Below are 21,926 nucleotides of genomic sequence, written 5' to 3'. Positions count from 1 at the left end.
GGGGAGTTTATTGTTGCTGGAGAGGATGTTTGTTGTTGCTGGGGGGGGGGCTTATATTCTTGGGGGGGGTCAATTGTTTCTGAAAGGGATCTACTGTTGAGAGGGGTCTATTGTTGCTGGGGGGGCTTATATTGTTGGGGGGGGGTCAATTGTTTCTGAGAGGGATCTACTGTTGAGAGAGGGGTCTGTTGTTCCTGGTGGGGGCTTATATTGTTGGGGGGGTCAATTGTTTCTGAAAGGGATCTACTGTTGAGAGAGGGGTCTATTGTTGCTTGGGGGCTCATATTGTTGGAGGGAGTCAATTGTTTCTGAAAGGGATCTATGGTTGAGAGAGGGGTCTATTGTTGCTGGGGGGGCTTATATTGTTGGGGGGTCAATTGTTTCTGAAAGGGATCTACTGTTGAGAGAGAGGGGTCTATTGTTGCTGGTTGCTGGAGAGTCTATTGTTGTTGCTGGCTGCTGGGAAATCTGTTGTTTCTGCTGGGGGTCTGTTGTTGCTGGGGGGAGTTATTTTTGCATGGTGGTCTACTGTTGCTGGGGTTGTCTGTTGTTGCTTGGCAGGGGGGTTGCTGTTATGTTGCTGGGAGTCAATTGTTGCTGAATGTGATCTACCGTTGAGAGAGGGGTCCTTTGTTGCTGGCTGCTGTGAGATCTATTGTTGCTGGAGGGTATTATATTTTTTGTTATTACCGAATTCCATACAAATTACTTGGCACCACAAAATGTTACTTTGCTCTGTATTCTCTAAAAGGGGCGGTACTGGGAGGTGGGTTGGGGGCGGAGACAAGAAACAAGCCGTGGGTATATGTATTGTTCATCTCACCTAGGTAGGTTGCGTTTCAGCCGTTTCTGCATTGCGTTTTGCGTTTTTGTCACGATTTTGATGCGTTTTGCTTTTTTTTTTTTTTGTTGCTAGGCAGATTTAGAATGCAAAACGCACCAAAAACGCAGCACAAACACATAAAAAACGCACTACAGACTTTCCATTGAAGTCTATAGAACCAAAAAAACGCAACTTTTTTGCATTCAAAAAAAAAAGTCCCCGCCCCTTTCCAAAAAAACCGCGTCGGGTGAAAACGCGGAGATGTGAACGTGTGCCGTAGGAAATCATGTGACATGGAGTGTACTGCGTTGAAGCCCCCATGAAAAAATAAAAAAGGCATTCGCATCTGAAACATTTCATTAGAAAAATACGTTTTTAATTATTATAAAAAGCTTTTAAAAAATTAAATAAAATGTAAAAATATATATATACGTAAAGTGGGCGGGGCCTGTATATTGTACATTCACATCAGTCCCTGAACCCACAGGGCTCACAATCTCAGGTCCTTCACTCACATTCATTCTTAGGGGCCAAGAAAGACAGCAGCCAATTAGCCCACCATGCCTTTGGAGTGTGGGAGGAAACCGGAATACCCAGAGGAAACCCACGCAGGCACGGGGAGAACATGCAAACGCCATGCAGGTAGTGCCGTTGTTGGGATTTGAACCCTAGTGCTAACTACAGCCAACCATAGATGGTTTCAGCAGGGACTGGCCAAGATTCGATCCATCTATTGGACCCAAGATCCTTTGGTTGGTACAGCCAACATGTCGGATTTGCAATCACTGCCGGTGGCTACGGCCGCCAGTAATAATCATTGTGTTCTCCCAGCAGGGATGGCTCCCTGTGCCCCCCCCCCCCTTCCCACTGGGAGAACACAATAGTCCGCAGAAGAGATTCCCCGGTGTCGATGGGGGAACCAAACGATTTTCCTGCAACCCATGGAAGGAACATCACATATTTCATGGCCTGTCTGAGCCACCACGGTTGCCCATCATTTTTTTTTTCATGAATTCCTGATATCGATTTACATGCTCTTTACATTTGTAGAAACTTTGTAAAATAAAATACATTTTAGTGTTTCTGTGCCGCTCCGTTCTGCCATCTTTATGAAGTTCTGGTAATCAAGCTGAGAACCCAGGAGAACTATTTGGAGATCTCGCCACCCTCTACCTATTCTTGAAGTACGTGGCTCCAAAACAAAGTCAGGTGTGACCAGGGGCGGACTGACCATTTGGAAACTCAGGCACTGCAGGAGGGCCCGGGGTCCGTAGGGGCCCCCATGAGATGCCCCTGGTACCTTTTTCATAGGCGTTTTTGAGTTTGGGCAAGAACACAGGGGCCCCATGATCCCCTATTGCCCGGGGGCCCCATGAGTTGTCAGTCCGCCCCTGGTTGTGGGGTGTGCACACCCTGTGACCTAATGGTTGGGGGCAGGGGTGGACTGACAACTCATGGGGCCCCCGGGCAATAGAGGATCACGGGGCCCCTGTGTCCTTGCCCGCACTCAAACAACACCCAAAAAAGCCTATGAAAGGTACCAGGGGCATCTCATGGGGCCCCCTACTGACCCCGGGCCCTCGGGCAGTGCCTGAGTTCCCAAATGGTCAGTCCATCCCTGGTTGGGGGCCAATTTCTCTATTTGTTGCATGTACCATGATCCCACCACCTCCAGAGTTGGATCTTTGGGAAGTACCTTGTCAAATGTCGAGTGCAACCATCCACTACTTGGTGGCAGTAATAATCCCTACATGTTCTAGAGCAGGGGTCTCCAAACTTGTAACCATCCACTACTTGGTGGCAGTAATAATCCCTGCGTGTTCTAGAGCAATGGCCTCCAAACTTGCAACCATCCACTACTTGGTGGCAGTAATAATCCCTACATGTTCTAGAGCAGGTGTCTCCAAACTTGCAACCGTCCACTACTTGGTGGCAGTAATAATCCCTACATGTTCTAGAGCAGGGGTCTCCAAACTTGTAACCATCCACTACTTGGTGACAGTAACAGGGGCAGACTGACAACTCATGGGGCCCCCCGGGCAATAGCACACCCAAAAAAGCCTATAAAAGGTACCAGGGGCATTTCATGGGGCCCCCTAATGGTCAGTCCGACCCTGGACAGTAATAATCCCTGCATGTTCTAGAGCAGGCATCTCCAAACTTTCAAAACAGAGGGCCAGTTTACTTTTGGGGGTCAGACTGCGGCCACTGTGAGTATAAAATGCACTGGGGTCAATGGGAGTAAACAATGCTCCACAATTGGTTTCAGAAGAAGAAATAGTGACCCATCATTGGTGTCAGTAGCAGGAATGATGCCCCACTGTTGGTGTCAGTCTGAGGAATACTGCCTCGTATCAGCGGGAGGAATATTTCCCCAAGGGCCAGATAAAGGCAAGCAAAGGGCCCCTTGGCTACAGTTTGGAGACCACTGTTCTAGACACAGGTTGCCTGATCACCATCCAGGCTTCTCGAAACCTCCCAGACGTGAGTATTCTTATTCCTTATATCAGGGGTGGGCAACTGTGGCCCTCCAGCTTTTGTAGAACTACAAGTCCCATGAGGCATTGCAAAACTGACAGTTACAAGCATGACTCCCAAAGGCAGAGGCATGATGGGACTTGTAGTTCACCAACAGCTGGAGGGCCACAGTTGCCCACCCCTGCCTTATATCATTCTGATCAAGCCTATCACTGACCTCATGAAACCCATTCCGCACTCACAAGATTCTCTGGGGCTTTCCCCCCATTTTTTCCCCATCCTTTGAAGCACCTCCGCTACCTTTTCTAGACAGATGGGTCATCAATGAGGAAACCAGATAAGTGGGTGTTTATCTGCACTGACTGCTATTCTCTGCACAGCAGGATGCAGGGGCAGAGCTTTTGGATCCACGTGGGATAGTCCTTCAGCCACATCAGCCACATGGTAGGCATCTGAAGAACATTGAATGATAACATAGCATGAAACTCAATGTTCCAATGTAGGCTCTTGGATCTCTGACCACCATAGCATTCAACTCTATGTTCCAATGTAGGCTCTTTGATCTGCAGAGCCTCCCTTTTTGGATCCACGTGGGATAGTCCTTCAGCCACATCAGCCACATGGTAGGCATCTGAACACTGAATGATAACATAGCATGAAACTCAATGTTCCAATGTAGGCTCTTGGATCTGCAGAACCTCCCTTTTTGGATCCACGTGGGATAGTCCTTCAGCCACATCAGCCACATCAGCCACATGGTAGGCATCTGAACACTGAATGATAACATAGCATGACACTCTATGTTCCAATGTAGGCTCTTGGATCTGTGACCACCATAGCATTCAACTCTATGTTCCAATGTAGGCTCTTGGATCTCTGACCACCATAGCATTCAACTCTATGTTCCAATGTAGGCTCTTGGATCTCTGACCACCATAGCATTCAACTCTATGTTCCAATGTAGGCTCTTGGATCTGTGACCACCCTGCAGAACCTCCCTTGTTTTTCCAATTTGTATCAAACCAAAAACAGAAGGTGGTAGGTATTTGCAGTACAATTTGCAAGAATCCATTGGTGCTTCATTTTATGGTAGACCTGCAAACTCCAGATAGGATTATACTCATTTAAGATCTTCCTCTGGTCCTGGTTAAAGGTTTTGATTTTCATCCATCCTTGCATTGACGAAGCTCCAGTTTGCCATTTGGCTCCCTCTTCGTGTTATACAATTGTCTCCACTTTATGTGTTACGATCGTCCCAGGACTGAGCTGTACCGTCCTCTCGTCATTGCTGTCCTGTTCTGCATCATGGGTAAGGATCGTCTCTCCATTCTGTTGGGCTGTCGTCTCCTCGTGGTCTTGAAGGCTAATCTTCTCATTCTCGAGAGCATCATTCTCTTCGTCCAGCTGTAGTATTGTCTCCTCGGTACGAATGTTAGTTCTCTGTCTTCCTTTTACTGGGGTTTTACCTGTAAGAAGGCAGAATGAGTATTTTATTATGCCGATACCTAGCCGTTGCTTCTGCAGCAGAAGAAACACATTTTATGACCATTTACTAGTGTTTAGTATTAACCTCTAGCAGCAGAGGACCATGTTCAATCCCACCAAACTGATATCTATGCAACGTTGATGTTAATTTACTATATGCCTCCCGAAGAGTGCACTCCGTGGGCCTTTGTATTAAGGTGGATGAAGATCAGAAAACCTTGCTGGGCAGTGACAGTGATTGACAGATGAATGCCTATGGGATGTTAGCATACCGGCCAGTAGGACCCTCTGGCGGCATTTACTCTCCACACCAGTTCCGTATGGCTGCCTTCTGTGCAATCATCTATGAAAAACTCAACTTGGTACAAAAAGAACAATGCTGACTATTTGTAGGCCCTGTTGGCCACATTTTCTTTAATTCCATGGGCATAGATGTCATTTGTTGAGACCCACCTGGTGGGAGTGCTCCAAGGTTGGAAAGAGGCCCTGGTCTGTGTGTAAGTAAATGTACGAAGGAGTGAGATATGTCATTTGTTGAGACCCACCTGGTGGGAGTGCTTCAGGGTTGGAAAGAGGCCCTGGTCTGTGTGTAAGCAATAGTACGAAGGAGTGAGATATGTCATCAGAACACCTACAAGTGGGTTTCAAAACACAAAGCTCTTCTTTATCACATACTTGATAAAGAATGTAGGACCCTCTGGTGGCATTTACTCTCCACACCAGTTCCGTATTGCTGCCTTCTGTGCAATCATCTATGAAAAACTCAACTTGGGGCCTGGTACAAAGAACAATGCTGACCATTTGTAGGCCCTGTTGGCCAACGTTTTCTTTAATTCTATGAGCATAGATGTCATTTGTTGAGACCCACCTAGTGGGAGTGCTCCAAGGTTGGAAAGAGGCCCTGGTCTGTGTGTAAGTAAATGTACGAAGGAGTGAGACATGTCACCAGACCATCTACAAGGGGATTTCAAAGCGCAAAGCTCTACTTTATCACATACTTGATCACCGTGTAGCCCGAAAACATTGTCTTTTGTATGTAATCATGCAATCTTTGTACTGAAACAAGCTTGTCAGTAAGCTGGCAACATAGCTATTTCATGTTTTACACCAGTGGTCTCCAAACTGCAGCCCGAGGTCCGGTTTGCAGCCCTTTGCTAGCCTTTATCCGGCCCTTAGGTCACTATTCCTAACACTGACACCAAAAGTGGGGCATAATTCCCTCAACTGACACCAGCAATGGGATGCTGTTCTTCCCACTAATATCAATAGTGGGGCCCTATTCCATCCACTAACATCAATGATGGGCCAATATTTCTTCCAGTAATAGCAATGATGGGGCACTACTCCTCCTCCCAGGGGCGTATTTACCACAAGGCAGTTGCCTAGGGTGGCATTTTTCAGGGGGGCAGCACACCCTCCTGGAAGAAGGGACACATGTGGCTTGCAGATCAGATGGGATCTGAGAGAGGCTGCGGGCTGCTTGACTCTGGTTCCTGGGAATTTCCAGAGCTGTGAAGGTATGTGTCTTTCTTTCTCTCGCTGAGAGGGGAGTGGCTGATGTATGGAGGCGATGGTAGTGGAAGGTTCTCTCGGGTGAGGGGGGGGGGGGCAGGGGTGTTGTTGGTCAATGTCAGGCTCTCTCCGGGGTGGGGGGTGAATTTTGTGTTGCCTAGGGCAGCACAAAACCTAAATACACCACTGCCTCCTCCTACTGACCACAGGGACTATGCAATACCCCCCTGTCTTCTATAGGTATCTATAAGTATAGTGGGAGGGGGAGTAGACCAGAAAGCCTGAATATTTATGGGACTCCAGCCAATCTTTGGAGACATGTGCCCAGAAGGTGGAGAGAAGGGTCATAAATAGCCTGAGGCATGGACAGTCAGTGCGATGTTCCTGGGTCCAGTCCTGCAGGGCACAAGTGTTAGAAAAGCCTTTGTGAAGACACCAAGGTCCCAACTAGGCTTAGCTGGGAGGCCTCTTCACACAGAATGAAAGAGGACCTCATCAGTCTCCTGCCACTCCTTCACTGCACAATCACAGGCTGAGAACATGGAAGTGATCACCAAAAGCCTCGTTTAGGACAAGTACTGTACCTAATTTCAATATGGTATCAGCCTTGATGTCAGGGTGGGGTATTACTAGAAGTCAATCAGGTGTGCTGCAGTGCTGTGTTGACAAGGAAAAGGAAGGCTAACAGAATAAGAGAGGAGAGAGAGGACCTCATCAGTCTTCTGCCACTCCTTCATTGTCCAATCACAGACTAGAAACAAGGAGGTGACCAGGCCGGCTGTGTTGTCTGGTAGAGTTGACTAACTGAACAGAATTTCAAATCCTTTGGCTGGTAAAATACTCCTCAAATGTAGCTTAGCAAGACCTTAGCAGCCATAGTTAATAGGAAGAACATATTTTTTAACATTGATCTACAACAAGAACCCCTCCCCCACCCCCCCCCCCACCCCCCACTAACAACATGAACTCACCTGCAGTTCTGGTAAAAAAGTAGACGCAGATCATTGCGGTGGTAAACATGATAATGAGTGCAGCCACAACAAGTATCACAATTTTTCCATTGTTCATCCTAAAATCGTGTCCTGTGGAGGGAAGAAGTGTTGAGAAAAAAAATGTCTCTTTTTTACATATCAACCAATTTATTCATAATCATTTTTCTACAGCACTACTTTAAAGGGAATGTCAAGGACGCCAAATGATATCCATGAAGCTTGTTAAAGATATCCTGGAAAGTAACAATGGTCACCTGGAAAAGTTGTGAGGGAAAGTCTCTCCAAGGGTTTCTCAGACACCAATTAAAATGCAGTATGGTGGAAAAGCTAGTAGTATTTGGTCACGTTTAACTGGACTAGTTCTGTCACGTTGAAGACCTTTCGCAGCTTACCAACCAACTTCAATTCTGAAGAAGTGGCTTGGAGAAGCTATGAAATGTCTTCAACAAGAAGTCCAGTCAAATCTGACTAACCAATACTGGCTATAACCTGGATAAATGAAAACCTTCACAGACATATGGTGTGAAAGGGATGGACCCCCTATGAGGTACTGTATATGGACACTAGGTATCCATTGGGGCAGGGGCGGAGTGACAACTCATGGGGCCCCCGGGCAATAGGGGATCATGGGGCCCCTGTGTCTTCGCCCACACTCAAACCACACCCAAAAAAGCATATGAAAGGTACTAGGGGCATCTCATGGGGCCCTCTACTGACCCCGGGCCCTCGGGCAGTGCCCGAGTTCCCAAATGGTCAGTCCGCCCCTGCGTTGGGGAGATCTATATAAATTTCCACCAGCATATCCTTCTTGACGAATTGTCTTTTCAGTAGAGTGGCTAAGCTAATAGTAGTTGGTCACATTTAGATGGACTAGTTCTGGCACGTTGAAGACCTTACCAATCAACTTCTTCAATTCTGAAGAAGTGGCTTGGAGAAGCTATGAAACGTTTTCAACATTACAAAAAAGTCCAGTCAAATCTGACTAACCAATACTGGCTATAACCTGGATAAATGAGAACCTTCACAGACACATGGTGTGAAAGGGATGGACCCCCTATGAGGTACTGTACATGGCCACTAGATATCCATGGGGAAGATCTATAGAAATTTCCACCAGCACATCCTTCTTGATGAATTGTCTTTTCAGTAGAGTGGCAAAGCTAATAGTAGTTGGTCACATTTAGATGGACTAATTCTGTCACGTTGAAGACCTTACCAATCAACTTCTTCAATTCTGAAGAAGTGGCTTGGAGAAGCTATGAAACATCTTCAACATTACAAAAGAAGTCCAGTCAAATCTGACTAACCAATACTGACTATAACCTGGATAAATGAGAACCTTCACAGATATATGGTGGGAAAGGGATGGACCCCCTATGAGGTACTGTACATGGCCACTAGGTATCTATAGAAATCTATAGAAATTTCCACCAGCACATCCTTCTTGACGAATTGTCTTTTCAGTAGAGTGGCAAAGCTAATAGTAGTTGGTCACATTTAGATGGAGTAGTTCTGACACGTTGAAGACATTTCGTAACTTACCGAACAACTTCTTTAGTTCTGAAGAAGTGACTTGGAGAAGCTTTGAAGCATCTTCAACATTACAAAAGAAGTCCAGTTGAATCTGATTAGCTATATTATGGCTATAACCTAGATAAATGAGAACCTTCACAGACATATGGTGTGAAAGGGATGGACCCCCTATGAGGTACTGTATATGGTCACTAGGTATCCATGGGGGAGATCTATAGAAATTTCCACCAGCACATCCTTCTTCACGAATTGTCTTTTCAGTAGAGTGGCAAAGCTAATAGTAGTTGGCCACATTTAGATGGAGTAGTTCTGTCACGCTGAAGACTTTTCGCAGCTAACCAAGCAACTTCTTCAATTCTGAAGAAGTGGCTTGGAGAAGCTTTTTTCAAACATCTTCAACATTACAAAAGAAGTCCAGTTGAATCTGATTGGCTATATTATGGCTTGAATAAATAAGAACCTTCACAGACATATGGTGGGCAGGGATGGAAGCCCTGTTAGGCATATGGCTTCCTATGTCTACATTGAGATCTACAGAAATTTCCTCCTGCACATCTCTGTTGAAGAATTGTCCTTTCTTCAGACATCAGTGATAAAGTACAACCAACCAAGGTTTTGGGATTGCACAGGGTCCGTTTCTCATAGCACATAGAAAAAGATGCCTTCCCTTGAGAAAGGGGCCCCTGCACACTCCTGAAAGTTTGGTTGGTGATATTTGTTAACTGAAGTATGAACAAAAGACTAATCTTCTTCAAGAAAGGTGTACTGGTGGAAATTTCTGTAAACTTAAAATAATGGAGGGCGCCATCTCTCCAGTCCCGTACAAGCTGAAACTTATGGGCATTTGTCTGTGACTCATACTCTTTGTCTATTAGGGAGATTCTTTTCACTTCTGGTCCTGAAGACTGTGATTACTAAGACAGGAATTGAAGAAGAATATCTCCAAAGGGGAAGTGAATTTCCCATTTAATTTTCCACATTGGAAGATTTCCCCTAACCTCTTGTTCCATTAACTACCACATTTGGATTTTCCTATTACAATTTATCCCAGCGAGAATGGTCACCAGACCAATAGCAAGGGGGCAGAAACAGCAAAAAAAAAAAAACAGGGATTCTAATATTGGCTATAAAATAAACATTAAACTACAAATTCATTGGCCTTACCTGGTCCAGCTAAGCAGCTCGTCCATGGGATTACGGATGTATGTTCTTGGTTGATTGGATTGGTTACAACACAGGTAAAGGAGACCTCTTGATGAGTTGAGGTCAAAGTCATCGTAAGCAGGCGTTTGTCATCATAAAGCCTGTATGTCTCATTTAGCAGATCCCCTTGTCCAGTTTGAATCATCCAACTATAGGTTACATTATTCCCTGTGGTCACACTGCAGCTGAGGAATATGGCGCAATCTTGACCTTGTCTTGACACAAAGACTTGGACCTCTGGCTTGGCTGCCACCTCTAGAAATGATGAAATTTTGATATAGGTCAACATACATTAATGTTATTAAGAATTACGTGTTTGGAACTTAATAATACATAACAGGTATGGGTTCCGAATCTACTGAGCACCTACCGTAGACAGTGAGATGAAATTGATGAAGCTTCATGTGTCCTTGAGTGTCCACCATTTGACAAGTGAACATCCCAGTATCCTTCAACGCTAGCCCCGATATTTCCAAAGTGAAGTTTTGAAGAAGTTGGACTCTGCCGTGGAAACAAGACTGATACGTTGTGTCCAAGGATCCTCGGGAAAAAGAGGCCACCAAATGATCTACTGGAGAAAAGTGTCTCCAGAAGACTTCCCTGGGATTAAATCCTGGAGGAACCAAAGGTGACAGAAGGACAGACCCACCCTGTATTCCTGTAATTGGAGTGACTTCTGCAGAATGACAAAGACTGCCTGTAAAAAGAACACAGGAGACTAAAGAACCAAAACACCAGTTATGCTTTACAGTGGACATTTTAGCAGCTTCACAAGTCTGTATGTATAAATTCCTGGTATTTATACAGCTACAAACAATTTACACAGCACTTCATATATTGTACATTCAAATTAGTCTGTGCCCTCAAGAGCTTACAGTCCATAACACACACAGACACACACACACACTTTAGACAGCAGCTACATGCATGTCTTCTTTGGAGTGTCTTTGGATTGTGGAAGGAAACCGGAGTACTTAAATATAAAACACTTAGGGCACATGGAGAACATGCAAACTCTATGCATGTAGTGTTCTGACCAGGATTTGAACCAAAGACCCCAAGAAAGGAGGAGAGAGAGAAAGGAAGAGAGGGAAAGAAAGAAAGAGTGAGAGAGAGAGAGAGAGAGAGAGAGAGAGAGAGAGGAAGAAAGGAGGAACAAGAAGGAGAGGAAGAGAGGGACAGAAAGGAGTAGAGGGGGAGAGAGAAAAAACAAGGAGGAAGGGGGAGAGAGAGGAAGAGAGGGAAAGAAAGGAGGAGCGAGAAAGAAAGGGAAGTAAAGGAGGAGAGAGGATAAGAGAAATAAAGGGGGGACGAGAGAGAGAGGAAGAGAGGGAAAGAAAGGAGGCATGAGAAAGAGAGGAAGAGAAGGAAAGAAAGGAAGAGCGAGAAAAAGAGGAAGAGAGGGAAAGAAAGGAGGAGAGAGAATAAGAAAGAGAGAGAGAAAGGTGGAATGAGAGAGAGAGGAAGAGAGGGAAAGAAAGGAGGAGTGAGAAAGAGAGGAAGAAAGGGAAAGAAAGAAGGAGCGAGAAACAGAGGAAGAAAGGGAAAGAAAGGAGGAGCGAGAAAGAGAGGAAGAGAGGAAGAGAAGGAAAGAAAGGAAGAGCAAGAAAGAGAGGGAAAGAAAGGAAGAGTGAGAGAGAGAGAGGAAGAAAGGAGGAACAAGAAGGAGAGGAAGAGAGGGACAGAAAGGAGTAGAGGGGGAGAGAGAAAAAATAAGGAGGAAGGGGGAGAGAGAGGAAGAGAGGGAAAGAAAGGAGGAGCGAGAAAGAAAGGGAAGTAAAGGAGGAGAGAGGATAAGAGAGAAAGAAAGGGGGAATGAGAGAGAGAGGAGGAGAGGGAAAGAAAGGAGGAATGAGAAAGAGAGGAAGAGAAGGAAAGAAAGGAAGAGCGAGATAAAGAGGAAGAGAGGGAAAGAAAGGAGGAGAGAGAATAAGAAACAGAGAGAGAAAGGGGGAATGAGAGAGAGAGAAAGAGAGGGAAAGAAAGGAGGAGTGAGAAAGAGAGGGAAAGAAAGAAGGAGCGAGAAAGAAAGGAAGAGAGGGAAAGAAAGGAGGAGCGAGAAAGAGAGGAAGAGAGGAAGAGAAGGAAAGAAAGGAAGAGCGAGAAAGAGAGGGAAAGAAAGGAGGAGCGAGAAAGAGAGGGAAGTATAGGAGGAGAGAGAATAAGAGAGAGAAAGGGGGAACGAGAGAGAGAGAGGAGGAGAGGGAAATAAATGAGTAACAGAGAGAGAGAGGGAGAGAAAGGAGGAGTGAGAGAGAGTTCACACTATTCCGGTCCATTGCGATGCCTCGGCATTATCTTGTGCATTAACGTGTGATATGTTAATATATTCTACTTCCTATTGGCTGCCAATGCACCACAACAGACCATTACACCCAAGTGGCCTTTTGGGGGCAGCGCAGCACATCAATACAATCACTGGACAGCATTGCTGAGCAGGAAGAAGAGCCAGACATCACCCGGTACATATATATTTACAAATCTCTACATCTTTTGCAAAACATTAACACACATAATTCACATTATTTACATTGAACTGTTTAAATCTGTCTAAAGAAAAAATAAGAAGAAGCAGAAAATATATCCCCTCTAAACCAGAGCATTTCCCGGGGTCTTACCTGTGAGTGGCAGCAGTAGCAGGGTCAGGATCCGGCACATTGCTCCCGCCATGCTCATTATACTGGACGGCTGACCAGTGGTTTTAGGTCTGTGTGCTGACTCCTCTGCGGTCTGTACTGAAATCCCCTCTGATCACGAAGAGAAATTTGTACACAGAGAATCCAAACTTCCCCTGATTTCCCTTCTCATGACCAATGGGGACATTTCATGTGGAAAGGGGAAATCCAGTTGTGGTCGGTGATGCAAGAGCTCCTGAGTACTGACATGTCTTCAGAAATTCTTCACTTCTCCAACTTCTACGGAGCTGATATTTGCTGGGATTTAAGGGGACACCGTAACTGAAATGTTACACTAGATACAGAGACAATGGGGGAGATTTACTAAAACTGGAGAGTGCAAAATCTGTGCATGGTAGCCAGGGCCGGGGACAAGGGGTGGGCGGGAGAGGCAGCTGCCCTGGGTGCAATGGTTTACTGCAGAGTGAAAATGTCAAAGTTCAGCTGATGCGTTTCGAAGGGGGGGTCTCTTTTTACTCAGAGCTCTAAAGAAGAAGGGACCCCCGCCCTTCGAAACCCGTCAGCTGAACTTTGAGAGTCTCCCCTCTTGATGTGACTCGCACTGGTCTTGCACTTCAATGTTCCTTTTTAGTATTTTATACGCTTGTTATACTGCTTTGTTTGTGAGTATACATCGCATCTTAACCACTTCCAGTCCGGACACTTTCACCCCCTTCCAGTCCGGACACTTTCACCCCCTTCCAGTCCGGACACTTTCACCCCCTTCGAGTCCAGACACTTCCCCCCCCTTCCTGTCCAGACACTTTCCCCCCCTTCCAGTCCGGACACTTTCACCTCCTTCCAGTCCAGACACTTTCACCCCCTTCCAGTCTGGACACTTTCCCCCCCTTCCAGTCCGGACACTTTCACCCCCCTTCCAGTCCGGACGCTTTCACCCCCTTCCAGTCCGCACACTTCCCCCCCTTACAGTCCGGACACTTTCCCCCCCTTCCAGTCCGGACACTTTCACCCCCTTCCAGTCCGGACACTTTCCCCCCCTTCCAGTCCGGACACTTTCCCCCCCTTCCAGTCCGGACACTTTCACCCTCTTCCAGTCCGGACACTTTCCCCCCCTTCCAGTCCGGACACTTTCCCCCCCCTTCCTGTCATGACACTTTCACCCCCTTCCAGTCCAGACACTTTCCCCCCCTTCCAGTCCGGACACTTTCCCCCCCTTCCAGTCCGCACACTTCCCCCCCTTACAGTCCGGACACTTTCACCCCCTCCAGGCCGGACACTTTCCCCCCCTTCCAGTCTGGACACTTTCCCCCCCTTCCAGTCCAGACACTTTCCCCCCCTTCCAGTCCGGACACTTTCCCCCCCTTCCTGTCCAGACACTTTCCCCCCTTTCCTGTCCGGACACTTTCACCCCCTTCCAGTCCGGACACTTTCCCCCCTTCCAGTCCGGACGCTTTCACCCCCCCTTCCAGTCCGGACACTTTCACCCCCTTCCAGTCCAGACACTTTCCCCCCCTTCCAGTCCGGACACTTTCACCCCCCTTCCAGTCCGGACACTTTCCCCCCCTTCCAGTCTGGACACTTTCACCCCCTTCCAGTCCGGACACTTTCACCCCCTTCCAGTCCGGACACTTTCACCCCTTCCAGTCCGGACACTTTCCCCCCCTTCCAGTCCGGACGCTTTCCCCCCCTTCCAGTCCGGACACTTTCACCCCCTTCCAGTCCGGACACTTTCATCCCCTTCCAGTCCGGACACTTTCACCCCCTTCCAGTCTGGACACTTTCACTCCCTTCCAGTCCGGACGCTTTCCCCCCCTTCCAGTCTGGACGCTTTCCCCCCCTTCCAGTCCGGACACTTTCACCCCCTTCCAGTCCGGACACTTTCACCCCCTTCCAGTCTGGACACTTTCACTCCCTTCCAGTCCGGACACTTTCACCCCCTTCCAGTCTGGACACTTTCACTCCCTTCCAGTCCGGACACTTTCCCCCCCTTCCAGTCCGGACGCTTTCCCCCCCTTCCAGTCCTGACACTTTCCCCCCCTTCCAGTCCGGACACTTTCACCCCCTTCCACTCCGGACACTTTCCCCCCCTTCCAGTCTGGACACTTTCACCCCCTTCCAGTCCGGACACTTTCCCCCCTTCCTGTCCAGGCCAATTTTCAGATTTCAGCGCTATCACACTTTGAATGACAATTGCGCGGTCATGCAACACTGTAGCTATATACATTTTTTAGCATTTTTTTGAGACAGATAAAGCTTTATTTTGGTGGTATTTATTCATCGCTGGGATTTTTTTTTTTTTTTTGCTATGTAAATGAAAAAAATCCAAAAATTTTGAAAAAAGGTGTTTTTCTTATAAAAGTTTGCAAATAAATAATATTTCATCATAAATCTTGGCCAAAATTTGTTCCGTTATCTTTTTAGTAAAAAAAAAAAAATAACCCAAATTAGTTTATAACCAAAAATTATAATTTTTAAACATTTTTTTTTCTTTTATATTATTTATGTCTTTTTTTTTTTACATACTGTCACCCTAGCAGTACAGTGTCACCATGGTGACACTGTACTACTTGTGGGGGGGTGATGAAGATTTTTTTTTTTTAACACTGATTGCTTTTACACCCATAAAGGCTGTAAAAGCAATCATTTCTCTTTCTCTCTGGCTGCATTCTTGCAGCCATTGTGAACTACTGTGTGAGCTGTGATTGGTCACAGCTTGTCACATGGTACAAGGCTGTTGTGAATAGCCCTGTACCATGTGATCACACGTAGTAAGCAATGATGTCAGAAGTGACATCATTGCTTACCACTCTGCATGTGATTGGCCAATCAGTGATCACATGATTGGGACCTCGCACAGAGGTCCCGTACGACGATCACGGTGCTGCGCGCTCCCAGGGAGCGCTCACAAGCAGGGTGCGAGGAGGCCATTTATAAACGGCTGGACGGGAGGTGGTTTTATTGAGGTAATGCGCAAGGTTGGTGCGCTTTCTTTTTTTTTTTCATTCGGCAGTACTGGTCGGGCTTCCCCAGCCTTGTGAAGAGCTGCACCACCTTTGATCCATTGGTGGATGAGCTTCCTGAGTGGTCTATCCGTCTACCCACCCTTGATCTAGGTGAGCGCAGAAGGTGTTGTTTCTATTCGCAATCGTTTACTGTAGGGATGGGGGTGCCTTCCTTCTGGGACAAGGCTGGGCAGGTCGGAATTTTTGCCCTGGGCGCTGGATATCCCGGCACTAATGGTAACTGTCATGTTTCACATGACTGTCATATGCCTTTTAAGTGTTCTCTGTATTTTGTCTCTGCTCCTCCTTTTCCTGTGGTTTAGTTAATGTATAGATAGCCCGCCCTTTTTCCCAGTAATGCATTTCAGCTTCAAGCCTCATGTCATGAAGCGGGTCACATTATGATTTTTTGACCTATCAGATGTTCATTGTTGTAAGATTCTCTTCGTTTATGGAATAAACTTCACAAGATCTACAAAGTGTCATCTAGATTGGGTCACTGCCTGCGTTATTCAACTAAGATTGGAGTTATACCTATCTTATCACAACTGTAAGTTACAGAGGTCACACTTTCAATGCTTAGCTTGGAGAGACAGAACAGTAGCCAATCGAGTTTTATTGCCAAAGCTTAATTGAAGAAGCTGAAGTTACAAGCTGATTGGCTCCCGTGCACAGCAGCATCAGATTCCGAGTGCACCAGTCTTAGTAAATCCCCCCCAACAGGCATGATCCAGCCAGGGCGTAAATACTTGCATGCCTATGCATTGAGGCACATGGCATTAAGGCTGTCCATTCATTTTGAATGGGATGGCAGTGCAGCTCATTGCATATTTCAGCAAACGCCATAATTCTTTGACACAGCTCAGCGCAGTGCACAGGTGCTTTGTGGCGTTCTCTTGCGTTGAATCACGAGTGCATTGCGATGCGTTGGGCGTGTGTGTTTGGTAGCCATTCAAAATGAATAGCACCGCAGTCACCACCCTTTATTAATGAGCAATGTGCAGTTATCATGGCGTAACCCATGGGTAGACAAAAGCAGGGATAGGCCAATAGAGGCTTGCTTGCAATGACACGTGAGAATCACACATGCAGAAAAATGCATGCACATGCGTGTACATGTCATCATGAGCATGGATATTTACATGAGATTACAGGAGCAATGCATATCTTGTAAAGCTGTAATATGGGCAGAAGTATGCTATAGTTGGGGCCCACAAACGCTGTAGGCGCACCCTAATACACTGCTATGTTGAATAAATTGCACGCTGTATGGGATTTTTTTATGCCTGTGTGTATACACCCTAAGTCTGTCTTTTAACCCCTTTATGACAGCGATACACAATATTGTGGTGGCCGGGTGGGCCGGAATGCCTAGTTGCTATCTTGTTCTGCCCCCCCAAACACTATGACCAAGCTGTCACCACACAGTCAGCTGCTTGGGGGCCAGCAGTAAGGGTTGCTGATGACATCAGCACTGTGCACCCAATCACAATGCTGCATGATCAGTAACCCCTCCTACCAGGCTTTAGCGTCATGGCCCTTTTAAAGCATTGGCTCCCACAGGTGTAACAGGGTTCTGGGACCCTGTTAAGTAATCAAAACTTCCATTTCCTGTAATAGAAGAGGTATTATATACACATCTGTGGTGACCATTGTGGCCTTCCTCTCCTCCATTCCAGAGCTGGACTTCAACACTTCCTGGAGTGTCAGACAACTGTGCCCCTCCCCTCCGCCACGTAACATAATTCCCTCCTCCACCCCTCATGTCACTATGGGACTCAGCATTGATGCAGAGGATGGAGGAAGAAACCACTGTACTTGGTGGAAGACTCCCATGGGTGTCAAATGCCAGTGGAACAGAGGGAAGATAGAGACACAGGTCAGCGAAGAGGTGAGTATGATACATCTGTATTGCAGGGAACTGCCCTTTTGATTTGCTTAAAGATCTGACAGGGTCCCCTTAATGTTGTATTCACATTATAGTATTTCAGGACAAGCACAGAATGCACGCTTTTGTATGTTTTGCATAATACACCCTTAAATCCTGCACTCTGCAAGTAACGCACTCCTGAACTCTTGAACATTGCACTATGATTGCCGCATACACCTGAACATTGCACTCTGTACGTAGCACACTCCTGAACTCTGTACTCTGTGAGCCACATACTCCTGAAGATTGCACACTGTACGTAGCACACTCCTGAACTCTGCACTCTGTACGTAGCACACTCCTGAACTCTGCACTCTGTATGCCGCATACTCCTGGACATTTCACTCTGTATGCCGCATACTCTTGAACATTGCACTATGAATGCTGCATACTCCTGAACATTGCACTCTGTACATAGCACACTCCTGAACTCTGTACTCTGAATGTAGTGCACTCCTGAACTCTGCAGTCTGTACATAGCACACTCCTGAACTCTGCAGTCTGTATGCCGCACACTCCTGAACATTGCACTCTGTATGCCGCATACTCCTGAACTCTGCACTCTGTACATAGCGCACTCCTGAACTCTGTACTCTGTATGCCACATACTCCTGAAGATTGCACTCTGTACGTAGCACACTCCTGAACTCTATACTCTGAATGTAGCGCACTTCTGAACTCTGCACTCTGTACATATCGCACTCCTGAACTCTGCACTCTGTATGCTGCATACTCCTGAACATTGCACTGTGCACGTAGCACACTGCTGCCCTCTGTACGAAGAGCACTTCTGAACTCTGCACTCTGTACGCCACATACTCCTGAACATTGCACTCTGTACGCAACACACTCCTGAACACTGTTCTCAGTACATAGTGCACTCCTGAACTCTGTATGCCATATGCTCCTGAACTTTGCACTCTGTACGTAGCATGCTCACGAACTCTGTACACTGCGCGTAGCGTACTCCTGAACTCTGCACTCTGTACGCCACATGCTTCTGAACTTTGCACTCTGTACGTAGTTCACTTCTAAACTCTGCACTCTGTACGCCACATGCTTCTGAACTTTGCACTCTGTACGTAGTGCACTCCTAAACTCTACTCTGTATACCTCTTCTACTGAACTCTGCACTCTACATGTAGCACGCTCCTGAGCTCTGCACTCTGCATGTAGCGTACTCCTGAATTCTGCACTCTGTATGCCACATACTCCTGAACTTTGCGCTCTGTACATAGCACACTCCTGAACTCTGCACTCTGTACGCCACATACTCCTGAAATTTGCACTCTGTATGTAGTGCACTCCTGAACTATGAACTCTGTATACCTGCACTCCTGAATTTTGCACTCTGCACTTATGAACTCTGAACTCTGCATGTAGCACACTCCTGAACTCTGCATGTAGCTCACTCCTGAACTCTGCATGTAGCACACTCCTGAACTCTGCATGTAGCTCACTCCTGAACTCTGCATGTAGCACACTCCTGAACTCTGCATGTAGCTCATTACTGAACTCTGCATGTAGCACACTCCTGAACTCTGCATGTAGCTCACTCCTGAACTCTGCATGTAGCACACTCCTGAACTCTGCATGTAGCTCATTACTGAACTCTGCATGTAGCACACTCCTGAACTCTGCATGTAGCTCATTACTGAACTCTGCATGTAGCGCACTCCTGAACTCTGCATGTAGCTCACTCCTGAACTCTGCATGTAGCTCATTACTGAACTCTGCATGTAGCACACTCCTGAACTCTGCATGTAGCTCACTCCTGAACTCTGCATGTAGCACACTCCTGAACTCTGCATGTAGCTCACTCCTGAACTCTGCATGTAGCTCACTCCTTAACTCTGCATGTAGCACTCTCCTGAACTCTGCATGTAGCTCACTCCTGCACTCTGCATGTAGCACCCTCCTGCACTCTGCATGTAGCACTCTCCTGAACTCTGCATGTTGCACTCTCCTGAACTCTGCATGTAGCACTCTCCTGAACTCTGCATGTAGCACTCTCCTGAACTCTGCATGTAGCGCACTCCTGAACTCTGCACTCTGCATGTAGCGCACTCCTGAATTCTGCATGTAGCTCACTCCTGAACTCTGCATGTAGCTCACTCCTGAACTCTGCATGTAGCTCACTCCTGAACTCTGCATGTAGCACACTCCTGAACTCTGCATGTAGCACACTCCTGAACTCTGCATGTAGCTCACTCCTGAACTCTGCATGTAGCACACTCCTGAACTCTGCATGTAGCTCACTCCTGAACTCTGCATGTAGCACTCTCCTGAACTCTGCATGTAGCTCACTCCTGCACTCTGCATGTAGCACACTCCTGCACTCTGAATGTAGCTCACTCCTGAATTCTGCATGTAGCACTCTCCTGAACTCTGCATGTAGCACTCTCCTGAACTCTGCATGTAGCACACTCCTGAACTCTGCATGTAGCACACTCCTGAACTCTGCATGTAGCTCACTCCTGAACTCTGCACTCTGCATGTAGTGCACTCCTGAATTCTGCATGTAGCACTCTCCTGAACTCTGCATGTAGCACACTCCTGAACTCTGCATGTAGCTCACTCCTGAACTCTGCACTCTGCATGTAGTGCACTCCTGAATTCTGCATGTAGCACTCTCCTGAACTCTGCATGTAGCTCACTCCTGAACTCTGCATGTAGCGCACTCCTGAATTCTGCATGTAGCACTCTCCTGAACTCTGCATGTAGCACACTCCTGCACTCTGCATGTAGCACACTCCTGAACTCTGCATGTAGCGCACTCCTGAATTCTGCATGTAGCACTCTCCTGAACTCTGCATGTAGCACACTCCTGCACTCTGCATGTAGCTCACTCCTGAACTCTGCATGTAGCGCACTCCTGAATTCTGCATGTAGCACTCTCCTGAACTCTGCATGTAGCACACTCCTGCACTCTGCATGTAGCACTCTCCTGAACTCTGCATGTAGCACACTCCTGAACTCTGCACTCTGCATGTAGCACACTCCTGAACTCTGCACTCTGCATGTAGCGCACTCCTGAACTCTGCACTCTGCATGTAGCGCACTCCTGAATTCTGCATGTAGCACTCTCCTGAACTCTGCATGTAGCACTCTCCTGAACTCTGCATGTAGCTCACTCCTGAACTCTGCACTCTGCATGTAGCACACTCCTGAATTCTGCATGTAGCACTCTCCTGAACTCTGCATGTAGCTCACTCCTGAACTCTGCATGTAGCGCACTCCTGAATTCTGCATGTAGCGCACTCCTGAACTCTGCATGTAGCACACTCCTGCACTCTGCATGTAGCACACTCCTGCACTCTGCATGTAGCACACTCCTGCACTCTGCATGTAGCTCACTCCTGAACTCTGCATGTAGCTCACTCCTGCACTCTGCATGTAGCTCACTCCTGAACTCTGCATGTAGCACACTCCTGCACTCTGCATGTAGCTCACTCCTGAACTCTGCATGTAGCACACTCCTGCACTCTGCATGTAGCTCACTCCTGAACTCTGCATGTAGCGCACTCCTGAACTCTGCATGTAGCGCACTCCTGAACTCTGCATGTAGCGCACTCCTGAACTCTGGACTCTGCATGTAGCACACTCCTGAATTCTGCATGTAGTGCACTCATGAACTCTGCACTCTGCACACTCCTGAACTCTACATGTAGCGCATACATAGTCTTACAGATACAACTGGCCCTTTGAGATCTACCATAATGCTGATACGGCCTGTAGCGAAATTGAGTTTGAAACTCCTGTTATAAGGGGTAAATGCTCATATATTCTAGGGGTGCAGAGGTAAGGTGTAGTACCTCATTCCTGGCCCAGCTCTGCTGCCTCTCTAAAGCATTCCCAGTGAGAGTCAAGTTAACCGCCCTGCATTGTTGGTGATGATGCACTTGTTCCAATCACAGAATGGAGATTCCGGTAGAAGAGAACAGTGCTGGATCCTAATACACCTTACCCCTGCACCCTTAGGCTGAATGAGCATTTCATCCTTGCAGTGCAGGGAGACCCACTGCAAGTGTAGATGCAGATTTAATTCCTGGAGATAGCGAGGCATCGAAAGATCATTCGAAACAAATCTATCGTCGCCCATTTGTCCTTATGTGCGTGGCCCCCCCTAACGACTTACCTGGGGCTCCTCGGTTGCAGTGCCTAATGCAGGTAAAATTTTCATCCCGAGATCATGGTTTGATCTGTTACCTCCAGCCCCGATCTGTCCATGTGACCCATTCTTCTTTTTACAGAATTGAGACGGATGATTGCTATGGAATTTCCTCATACGAGAGCCCTGAGCCGGGAGCCGAGCACAAGTCATGTGACTGC

The 21,926-nt window shown here is 47.0% G+C and overlaps 1 protein-coding gene across 1 annotated transcript; it reads right to left on the bottom strand.

Moving 5' to 3' along the window:
- Window positions 1-3,438: 3,438 nt before the first annotated feature.
- LOC149433906 (SLAM family member 8-like) lies at window positions 3,439-12,954 on the bottom strand. Its single transcript, XM_089664308.1, has 5 exons — window positions 12,645-12,954; window positions 10,397-10,723; window positions 9,988-10,281; window positions 7,270-7,380; window positions 3,439-4,767 (listed from the first exon to the last, which is right to left on the bottom strand). The coding sequence occupies exons 1-5, from the start codon at window positions 12,700-12,702 to the stop codon at window positions 4,520-4,522; spliced, it is 1,038 nt and encodes a 345-aa protein (XP_089520434.1). The 5' UTR covers window positions 12,703-12,954; the 3' UTR covers window positions 3,439-4,519.
- Window positions 12,955-21,926: the final 8,972 nt, after the last annotated feature.

This window comes from Staurois parvus, unplaced genomic scaffold (assembly GCF_062004578.1).
Source record: "Staurois parvus isolate SC_StPar_1 unplaced genomic scaffold, SC_StPar_1.0 ptg001879l, whole genome shotgun sequence".
In the NCBI taxonomy this organism is placed as follows: Eukaryota; Metazoa; Chordata; class Amphibia; order Anura; family Ranidae; genus Staurois; species Staurois parvus.
Note: the sequence above shows the minus strand (reverse complement) of the source record. Positions and strands in the feature narration are given on the sequence as shown.